The 11626-nt window shown below is 39.5% G+C and overlaps 1 protein-coding gene across 2 annotated transcripts; it reads right to left on the reverse strand.

Moving 5' to 3' along the window:
- Positions 1 to 855: 855 nt before the first annotated feature.
- LOC147904220 (small ribosomal subunit protein uS10z/uS10x) lies at positions 856 to 2075 on the reverse strand. 2 transcript variants are annotated; one of them, XM_087393646.1, is made up of 4 exons: positions 1917 to 2075; positions 1578 to 1699; positions 1333 to 1446; positions 856 to 1169 (listed from the first exon to the last, which is right to left on the reverse strand). In XM_087393646.1, the coding sequence occupies exons 2-4, from the start codon at positions 1693 to 1695 to the stop codon at positions 1027 to 1029; spliced, it is 375 nt and encodes a 124-aa protein (XP_087249772.1). In that variant the 5' UTR covers positions 1696 to 1699; positions 1917 to 2075; the 3' UTR covers positions 856 to 1026. The 2 variants fall into 2 exon arrangements, with proteins under 2 accessions (XP_087249772.1, XP_087249765.1); XM_087393639.1 differs by having other exon boundaries at positions 1578 to 1706; positions 1925 to 2002.
- Between the last annotated feature and the right edge of the window lie 9551 nt (positions 2076 to 11626).

An 11626-nucleotide genomic window follows, 5' to 3' on the forward strand; every position in this document is an offset into this window, starting at 1 on the left:
TCGCATGAGAGCTTGGAGCAGACCCTGGTTACAGGTTTTGTCCATAAATGGCACTTATGTTATTGCTTTCATGAATTCAGTCTATAAAGTCTTGCAGTCCATGTCTTTTTTAATACACAACACTTTTCGAGTCCACATCCACTCACAAGCTGGCAGCTTGATGAGAATTCCTTAGTAGAGCTTTGTAGCAAGCCTCATGATCATTAACAATTCACATAGATGATCCTAGGCAGGGAAAAAATTAGGGGCGAATATACCCAAGGGTAAATTTGGAGACCTCTCCAAGTTGTCTGAGCTAATTTTTAGCGCTCCAAATTTGATAAATTGCCCAAAAACACACATGGGCTAATCTTTAGAACTTTTTTGAATATTTTCAGCCTCAAAATGGTAGGACTGGGCTAATACTTAAAGCTCTGCGTGGAAAATATTTGCCCATTAACCTTCACTTTCATAACTGATATCCCTCCTTAAGTTTTATCCTGATCCTAGCAAGAGAATGCCTCTACACTCATGTTGTACAACCATGGCTACTACAAAAAATCTACAACATCAAGGACAGATTGCCCACATCTGCGGCCTACATTCTTGCATCTCAGCATTCCTGCATCAAACTACTTAATCACCCTATCGACAAAAAACCCACCCTATCAACACACATCCCTGATGAATGCTAGAGGGTTTTCTACAGACTTAAACGAGCGCAAAATAACAGCCTTAACATAACCAACATCGCTTTCCCATTCACACCCCTGAAAAAGATGACTCTCCCATCAAAGTGACCCATTATTCCACACTCATTTCAATGGCCATGGCAAATGGCTATCTCAAACCAGCACACAAGATGACAATTCTGGCTGTTACAACAAAGGCTATATAAATGTGTAGACTCTGCTCAACCAGGAAAACAGCAAAATTCCCACTGTAGGGGAATCGAAAAGGTATCGACGAAACAAGCTAGGACGTCCAATTCACCAAATAAGCCACCACATTCTTCTCAGTGCAGAATTAGTCTAAATAAAACTGTTTTCAAACATCCGCAATTGTAACCTCTACTTCAACTCCTGGCTCTATTGTGATTGATGTGATTTGCTTGACGACCTCAGAAGAACTGTGCAGATCAATGACCCGCTTGTGGACTCGTAATTCAAACCGATCCCAGGTATTCGTTCCTGTAGGTAAATGCAGGAAACACACTTGATGTTCAGTGTCAATTGAATGTTGGGAACATATCACTATCTTCTCCACCGTTGCAAAAATTCAAAGAATCAGAGTACTATGGCCAACAGAAAATCCGCAATGAGACAACTTTGGGTGGCAAATAACTTTATTCACCTTCACCGCAAGGAGACTTGCGAGTCGTGATATGCAGCACCTTGGTCGGCATCCTTACAGGGCCCTTTACTTTTAGCCTCTTGTCCTTTGCTCCTCGTACCAAATCGGCGCAAACTACACAGAGGCATAAAGCAAAGATCATTGTCTGAATCCTTAGAGCTAGCTGAAGAACAGACCTTCCTCGCAAATAGGAAACTACAAGCAATACGTATGCGTACGGTATAAAAACGGAAACCCTTGCTTACCTTTCTCTAAATTCTTTACATTTTTTGAAGAGAGGGTGATTCGGATGCGATGTACAGTTTCTTGTGCCTCCTCTATGCCTGCCTTCCCAGGCTTCATAGGCGACATAGCCATGGCCATATTTCTGCCAAGTTCACACAATGATGCGATAATCGCAGCGAAACAACGCAAGCGATGCAACCGGCACGCGCTTGAAAGAAATAACTTTGATGAAAAAGGAGATGCTACATTGGGAGCAGAATCAGATACTGAGCAATGAGACGTCTTGATCTGCTGCACATAGACAGGGAAAAAAAGAATCCAAGAAAGCAAATTCGAGATGATAAATCAAAGGAACAGACCTGGATAGGAACGAAAGCGCTGTCCCCCGAGACAGACACCAGCTGCAGCCGGCCGCTTGCTGAGGGGATGGATTTTGCTCGAAGCAGCAAATGGCGGAATGCTTGGAATCCCTGGGCTGGAGTCATAAAGCGGGAGGAATTAGGGTTTCAGTATAAAGCGTCTTCACACCTGGTCTTTAATGGGCTACACTTTTTTGCTCTTTTTTCCCTCACCATCGCTCTAACCTCAGATCAGTGCACACACGGACTGGTCGAACACACACCCACACGGCACTCACACAGAGATGCTACCGTAGGCTACACTTTTTTAACCCCTCGTTTTTTTTACGAGGGGGGAGGGATTCAAACGCAAGCAGCCAGCTCAAGCCTGCAAATGCCCATTTGAGTGCCACTACCTTGATTATCTGGGGTACATCGCAACCAGCCCGAAGCATAGATGATGAGTCATGCCTCCCCCGTTCCCCTCGGCTATTGTTGTGCCTTCCTATGAAAAACCTATTTAACATAGTATCTTTTCGATTGAGCTCCATTAACCTGAGTCTTAAACAATGCACCATCGGGACACCATCAAGATTTGCTAAGTGTATTGATCCATTACGATACATATGCACCAGTTTTAGCTTACGAGGGTGCTTGATATACCTACTGTCATAGAACAAACCAAATGTCCTTCTTTAAAAGGTCTTTACTTTATCCTTCAAGTGTCTATCATATCACTCTTTCCTTTGACTTTACATAACCTCTCTTGCTTCAAAGCCATATGTTTGCTCTCATTAAAACTATTGAGCTACATCAACCTCTCCTTAAAAGAATCCTCCATTCCCAACTTTTGCTATACCACCACTTAGAATGCCTCTAACTTCAACTCTATGGCTAACATTGCCTCTTGACCATACACTAATGAAAATGGAGTGACATTCATGGTAACCTTGTGAGTTATATGGTAGGCTCACAGTGTTGAGTGTAATTTCCTATCCCAATTTGTCCAATCCATTATACAAATCTTAGCGAACACGTCACAAATGATCTTGTTAATTCTTCTACCTTACCATTGCATTTAGGATTCTAAGGTTTATATTTTGAAATACGTGTCAATAATAATTCGAATTGCCTCATTCAGAAAATGAGTCCACAGTCCAACACTAATTCAAGAGGACAATTGTATCTTACAATGATGTTCTCATATGAAAAGACAGCTACATTCTCTACATTGTCTACCCAAAACGCTCAAGCCTCTACCCACTTAGTGACATAGTCTACAGCCATTAATCTGTACTTAGTTGTGGGCCCCTTTAGTTAGCAGAGCCATACTATTATGAGGTACCCATACACTAACATACATCACATTTCCATGCATAAGTCTTGCAAAATGAAAACACTTTAGGCCACCAAAAAGTAGCCTTTAATACTTTTTCAACCAATAGCTAAGCTAGCAAAATGGCCCCCACATATATCATGCTGGCAACCATGGATGGTCATGAAAACTAAGAATACCCCTAAGCAAGGTATAAGACATAGCCTCTTATTCTCATTCCCTCTATTAAGCAAGAGTTAATCCTTCATGAAATAGTCCTTGACTCAAATAATCTAAAAATGCTAAAATACCACCGCATCAACTAAAAATGTCAAAATAACGCTCATGTACCATATCAACTAAAAACAAAGAAGCATTGAGAAAATCATCACACACCTCCTCCATCATTAACATCCTTAATCCTAGATGGGTGGTTAGCTGAAAGGGGTAACTTTCATGTTCAACACCACTCTAAATTAGAACTCTTGCATACTAAAAGCCAATTAATAACCCTCCCTATTCAAGAAAGTTTTAAGATTAGGTACCTCTCTCTCTCTCTCTCTCTCTCTCTCTCTCTCTCTCTCTCTCTCTCCCCACCCCCTGTGTATGTGTGTGTTTACAATACATATGCAAACCAATTCTCTATGCTGTTGAACTTTAATTCAACATATTGATTCAATACAAATCCTATTCTAAGCATTACTTTGTAAAACAAGATAATGCTTCAAATTGTCATGCGATATTTCAATCAATTGGTAAATTTGTTTTTCTAGTACAGTCTTTATAGAAAATTCCAAAAATATAAACATCAATTGAAATAATGTTGCTGATATAAATGCCCCAGTATACTCGTTGAACTTTGTGAATTTGTCATCCTTAATTGAAGATTGAAGGACAGATTCTAACTTGCCACTATCCAACATAACATTTTGATAGAACAATAGATGTTACGAAAGGTTTAGTACGCATCTCCCTAGTTGTTATCCATGTCGCAATTAAGTATAACAAAATTCACACTTAACTATGTTTTGTCTAGTGTACATCCATTTTTTTTTCACTTGTCATGTGTTTTGACATTACAATGAAATATTACCAGTAGGTATATCCCATTCTGAGGTCATCGAGTGTACCTTGTCCAATGCCATTTTGTTGTTTTACTTTGACTTGTTGATGACTCTAATGTCATCAATGGATATAGTGTATTTTCCAATATGACAACATATTTCATGTTTAGTAAATGTTTGAATGTCAAAAATCTTAAAAGCTCATGTTTTATCATGGCTTACAGGGCATAGTCTATCACTTTTGGTTGATCAAAAAACATTTCTGTACTTAATTACCCATGAATGGAAATGGCATCCATTGATACATACACACACACACATTATAACACACTAAATCTATGACTATCAAAACATAAATATAAATATATATAAACAAATAAACAAACATATATATATGTCCACTACCATTTGATCTACTTTAAACAAATGAAGGCGACAAACATGAACTGCCATGGGATCTTCTCTAGCTTGAAAACCTTGGGGACGAGGTAGCAATAGGCTTTGAACAAGCAACAGAAGATATAGTTGCAGACAACAACGATAGAGAAGAAGAACTGGACAAAGATTATGAAGAGAAAGAAGAATACTCGGATGAAGACTTTGAAACAAGAGAACACAACTCAGACAAAAGATCCAAAGGAAAAGAACCAGTTTCAGACAAGAGATTCAAAGGAAAAGAACCAATTTTAGACAAAAGATCCGAAGAAAAAGAAGCAGTTCAGGACAAAAGATCCGAAGATAGAGACAAATTTGGACGAAAGACTCGATGAAGAAAGCAAATTGAATTTGGACGCAGAATCCAACCAAGACGAAGAGAATCAAGCTTTTCATACTTTACCAAACAATCTAAGGAGCTTCAATACAAATTCACCACTACCATCAACTGTAAGTCCACCAACACAAAGGCCGAATGCACCAGCCTACCTAATGGCGCACCCATAGGTAGCAAATTTAAAATGTAAATTTTTTGAGTTTCATGGTAAAGATAAAGAAGATCCAGACAGGCATGTTGCACAATTTGAAACTTGGTGGCAAGCCAATAGTCTCGACACCTTGTTTGGGGATCCAGAAAAATTGCAATAGTTCATGGGCACACTAGGTGGAAAAGCTATGCAGTGGTTTTACCTGTATGGAGTGGGAAATTTTGCCACTTATAATGACTTAAAGACATAGTTTGTGGAGAGATTTTGAAAAGAGAAAACCCCAGTGATGTAGAAGAAAGCTAAGGCAATTGAAACAAAAGAAGCTATCTTTTGAAGACTATGCCTAGCAATTTTTAAATCTAAATGCATGACTGGATGCAACAGAAAGACCAACCACTAAAACAATGGCGGAATACTTTTGCAAGGGACTAAAATAAGAAATTTGCAATTTGGTTGGGGGTCTCATACTGCCAGAAGGAGCAAATGGGTTTAATACCCTTGTTGATGCAGCCAAAAGTGCTAAAAGACACATAGGAACAATTAAGAAGAAAAAGAAGAAATCCAAGGTGGAATGCGATGAAGATTTCAAAAAAGATTTAGATGAATCAGAGAGTGAATCGAAATCCGAATCCATATTGAGCATGAATGAGTCCAAAAGTGATTCACAAACTGACTCAAAGCAGAAAAAGAAGGCAGCAAAGAAAGCCAAAAAGGAAGATGAAGAAAGAAAAGCAGAAGTCAAAAAAGACTCCTTCAACCTTTGATTTGGAGAAATTAGTGGATCAAAAGTTAGAAACATTGGTTGTGAATCAGAACCGACCACAATTGCAGTGTGAGATTTGCAGCAAGAGTCATCCAACTTCAGCATGCTGGTACATGTTACCCTAATGCACGCAACAATCCACAAAACAGTCAGAGAGAACTCCAGTACTAACGGGCGCCAATGCGGTAGCCATTGGAGCAAATGCAGCGATCGTTGCACAGCAGCATCAACAACAATAACAAAGAAATTAGGGACAACAAAGGAACTAGAACCAACAAACTAATTGGAATCAACAACGATCAGGACAATGTGGCTAATGCCTAGGAACATATGGTCACCATTCGAGACCCAATTGTGCCTTGTGGGTGAAGCACTAGGTTGAAAGGGGAATTCCAATTGTCCAATAGGCAATCAAGGTCCACCACCACCTCAAGCAACACAACAACCCCCCCAAAAGCTGATGCAGTGTTGATACAAGAACTGCCAATTCCAATTGTGCGATAGGCAATCAAGGTCCACCACCATCTTAAGCAACTCAACGGCCCCCCCATAAGCTGTTATAGTGTTGATACAAGAACTATTGAATACACTAAGAGGTGGAGCAGCAGCATACAAGAAGGGTAGTATGACCTGCATGAGTCGTGTGATTGTTCAGAGTGTATCCTAATTGAAACGATACCGGAAATACCACCGGGCGTGGAAGTCTTGGCAATGACGAGATAAAAAGGACCACTCCAAGAGACACCACAAGCAAAGAAATAAGTCAACAAGAAAGCTCTTAGATCGAAGGACCAAGAAGAAGTTCGAATAGCAGCGTTGAAAGAAATCTAGAAGGTATAAGGCAAAGAGGCAAAGATGAGTGTGGCAACTGCTGGATCCATAGGAACGGACAAATCCAAAACCTAATCCAATCAACAGTCTGCCATTAAGTCCGAAGTCAAGTCCTAGTCACAATCCAATACTAAGTCCAAGAAAGGATTTGGCTGCTGCAGATCTAAAAAGTAGCCAAGAGTTGGAGAACCAATCAACAATTCAGGAGCAGGGGGTGACTAGCCAAAAGAAGGACAAAGAAAGCCTCTCAGCCAAATTGTTCCATGCCCTGAAGCAAGTGTCTATAAAGATTACATCAGATCAACTATTGAGTTTGGCTCCCACGTTTTATGAGAATTTCTTTAAGCAACTACAAGAGAAAACAAGAGCCAAAAAATAAAATTTTTTAGGTCAATCAGATCACTAGCCATCATTGGAAGAACCACTAGTGTTGCAAGTAGAACCAAATTATGTGGACTATAAAGTCCCGGCAATCAAGGTGCATTGTAATGGTCAAGAAATACATGGAACATTGCTAGATGGGGGCTCAGGGGTGAATATCCTCCCGTAGAGCATGTAAGAAGATGGGTTTAACGGAGATGGATGAAGCACTTTTTCAGGTCAAAATGGCTGATCAAAGACGAGTTCAACCACTAGGTATTGTTCAAACTCAGCAAATCATAATCCAAGGCATGTCATTTAAAGTGAATTCTGTGGTCCTCTAGATTGAAAAGGGAAATTTCTCCTATCTAATGTTGCTAGGAAGGCCATGGTTTAAAAAATTCAAGGTGAAACAGGATTGGGGGGCCTCAAAAATCAAAGTCCAAAGCAGGAAAAAGAAACTCTGCTTGGACATGGTCTCAAAGGTGGTACTGGAAAAAGAAAATAGACCACTAATTCTGTAGTGTGTCAATATGCTGTCAAAGATGGATAATGATGAGGAGCAAGAATTTTTGGATGTGAATCCACCCATAGTGTCACTATTTGAAGTTGATGTAGGCCATATAGCACAGCGATATGCAACTGAAGTGGTAGCAACCTATCAAGTAATGTTGGCAAAACCAGTTGAAGTCCCAGCAAAGATCCGGGCAAAAAAAGCAAGTCAATACAAAAGCTGAAGAAGATCTGGATGAAGACTCCTCCCAACAAAAATGGGGTGAAGATGTTATTCGTAGAAGCCTATGAGGAGCAGATGCTAAAAGCAGCAAGGGTAAAAGAAGATGATTTGGAAGAATTGAATTTGGGCACAACAAAAAAATTGCAGATAGTAAAATTAAGTGTGCATGTGGAAGGCACTTTCAAAATAGAATTAATGCAATTTAAATATATTTTTTCTTGGGAATACACTGACATGAAGGGCATAGATCCAAGCCTATGTGTTCACTGCATAAATCTAAAAAAGGTTGTAGTTTTGGTGGTGCAGCAAAGATATCGAATGAATCCAAACTATGCCAAGTTGGTCAAAGAAGACATTGATAAATTGCTCAGAGGAGGTTTTATATACCTGGTGGATAAAGTGACATGGATTTCTCCTATAGTCATATTTCCCAAGAAAAATAACAAATTGTGGGTTTGTGTGTCCTACACAAAATTGAATGCAGCCACTATAACTAACCCCTTTCCTCTACCTTTTTATGACACAATGCTTGATGCAATAGCGAGCCATGAGGCGTATAGTTTTCTAGATGGATTCGGCAGGATAATCAATTCAGATGGCTGAAGAAGATAAAGACAAAACAACATTTGAAAGAGGCCAAAGAACCCAAAAATGCCAAAGAAGTCATGAGATTCATTGGGCAAGTAAAATGGCACAATAGGTTCCTCAGGTATTTGTCCTATGTCTATCAACCATTATCAAGATTGGTTAAGCCAAATGAACAATTTTTTTAGAGTGGAGAGAAACAAAAAGCATTTGATTTACGAAAGAAAATGTTCATAGTAGCACCTATTTTTATTCCACTAGATTGGACCTAGGAATTTCATGTTTTTGTGGATGCGTCGGACATTGGCATAGGGCAGTATTAATGTAACCTTGAAAAAGGGGTGGTTCTAGCCAGTTTACTATGCCAGCCATACCTTGTTACCAGTCGAATGGAACTATTCAACTACTAAAAGGGAAGGCTTGGGTATGATATATGCCTTGCAAAAATTTCGGCACTATCTTTTGGCTAACATAGTGATCATTCACGTTGATCACCAAGCATTACTGTATTTGGTCAATAAGCCACAACCATATGGAAGGGTATCAAGATGGATTCTACTCTTACAAGAATTCAATTATAGAATTGTGCACACTCTAAGAAGACAACACCTCATTGCAGATTACCTTAGCAGATTGGAGTCTAGGGAACACCCAAGACAAGGAATTCTGGATGACCTATCAGATGCGTCTTTGTTCCAAGTGGAAGCCATTTGTGGAACAAATTGGTATGACACAATGTTGCAATTTCTGACAAATGGAGTGTTTCTTGAGAGTTTCACAAGAGATTAGAGGCATAGAATCACTCTTAAAACTAGACCATCCATGATTATCATAGGAGCATTGTATAAAAGAGGAATAGATCAAATACTCCAATGATGTGTCCCAAACCATGAGCAGCATGCAATTTTGTAGGAAGCCCATCAAGGAAGATCGGGTGGTCATTTTGCGGGGGATGTGACAGCAAAAGAGTTTTTTACTGGATTGTGGTGGCCAATAGTACTTAAGAATTCACAAGAATTTTTAAAGAAATGCTGGTAGTGTCAAAGAGATGGGCAACCATCAAATGCTAATAGATTGCCATCGAACCCAATTTTACCACTGGAGCCATTTCAAAAATGAGGTCTAGATTTTGTGGGACCATTCAAACCAGCTGCAAAAAACACTTGGAATAAATATATTTTGGTAGCCACAGATTATTTTACTAAGTGGGTATAAGCACAAGCTTTGCATGACAATTCATCGGATAGTACTGCAAAGCTCCTATACCACAATATCATTACACGGTTTAGATGTCCAAGAGAGTTAGTATCAAATCAAGGAGGACACTTCCTAAATAGAACCATTAAAAAACTGATAAAAGTTCACATGAATGTTCATAAAATTGTATCAACACACCATCCACAAGTAGCCTGATAGGCAGAAAGTTATAATAAAATCATGAAGCAAATTCTAAAATTAACAGTTTTGGAAAACAGAATGGACTAGGACACAAATTTGGATTCAGCATTGTGGGCATTCTAATAGAATTCAAGGTGAGCATGGGAATGACACCCTTTAAGTTGGTCTATGGAGTTGAGGCAGTAATACCCATGAAATTTGTGACCACTAGTTTATGGGTCTCACCAGAGAAGCTAAGCATGGAGGAGTTAGTGGAATTCCAACGATAGCAATTGAATCAATTGGAAGAAGATCGACTTGAAAGTTGGCATACTGCACAAGTCATCCAAGAGCGAAGAAAATGAAATTTAAATTATTCAAGGAAGGAGATTGGTATTGATGTTTAATACAAAATCGGGGAAGTTCCCTGGAAAATTGAAGTTGAAACCTGATGGACCATTCAAAATTGTGAAGGATTTAGGCCAAGGAACATTTCGACTGGCTGATATGCATGGTCATATATCAATGAAACAATGTGTTCTGATTGAAGCCATTTGTTGGATTGAGGAACAAGTATTATTCAACTTCAGACCAGTTGGTTTGACATTGGACTTTGAAAGATCCAACGATCGGGTACATTGGGCCTTTAAAAAGGGAAATCATGCAAGGAAGTGATGACAGTGATACTTCACACGTGTAGGTGAATCAACACATGCAAAAATCAGCATTTCACTTTGTTCACAACAGTCATTCCGAATTTCCCATCATCCCATGCCTACTTCAACTATAAAAAAATCATCCTTTCTATTCCCATCAACTTTCCAGCATGTGGACCAATCTCAAATGTGTTGCTGAAGAGCACATAGTAGGTGAAGGAGCCACAAGCAGTTCATCCAGCTTACAAGTGATGGCAACTTCATACAATCCATCAACATGCAAGAGGAAGGGGCCACAAGCATCACAATGGTCACTTCCTAGTCAAGTGAGCACTAACATGGACAACAAAGCAATGGAGTCATTGTGACCCATGAAGAAAAGGTCAGTATACACTTCTAGTTGTAATTTTCAAGACTTTAAACACGATTTGGATACAACTAACCCCCAAAACATTACATAGTTGCATAAGATGGGACCGCATGAGTATTATCATCTTCCATGGTGGGAATGGGTAATGAATATGGAGGCCCAAATTGACCATGTGAGGGACACAAAAGGAATGCTAACACTAGAATTGCTAGTATAATAGTTGAGTTGGTAGCTAGAGCTTTCAAATTACTGTTTATTCTAAATGCACCAACAAACACCACATGCAAAGAGGCCAACTCCTATGGATATAACTAATAAGACACGTAATCTAATAGAGCTTGCGACACATACCATATAGGAGAAACTCTAGGATGATGCAAGCACATGCTAAAGGAAGGCGACAGATGTACCTACTAGGCAACCAATGATTGAGTTGCACAAACTAGGAACCAACAGATGCCATAGATCCCCCAAATTGCACAATACTTGGAAATTGCCAAAAAATTAGACCAGAACCCAACTTGCCTCTACTGCAATTGAGGAAGCTAGAGAAAAAGAAGTGGTGCACCACTATCCAACACCCATGAATCAGTGGTTGATGCTTCTTGAACTGAGGAACACTCTTTCTCAATGGCCAGAAATAGATCCAACTCTGCTTCCACTGTGTTAGCTATCTCTTTCCCCTTATCTATCTTCTTCAGGGTACCATTCTTTTCATCTGCTTTCTTGACCCGGTAATCTGCAATCACAT

Source organism: Dipteris shenzhenensis, chromosome 2, assembly GCF_047967505.1.
Source record: "Dipteris shenzhenensis isolate YYH24624 ecotype China chromosome 2, Dip_SZ_1.0, whole genome shotgun sequence".
NCBI classification, from domain to species: domain Eukaryota; kingdom Viridiplantae; phylum Streptophyta; class Polypodiopsida; order Gleicheniales; family Dipteridaceae; genus Dipteris; species Dipteris shenzhenensis.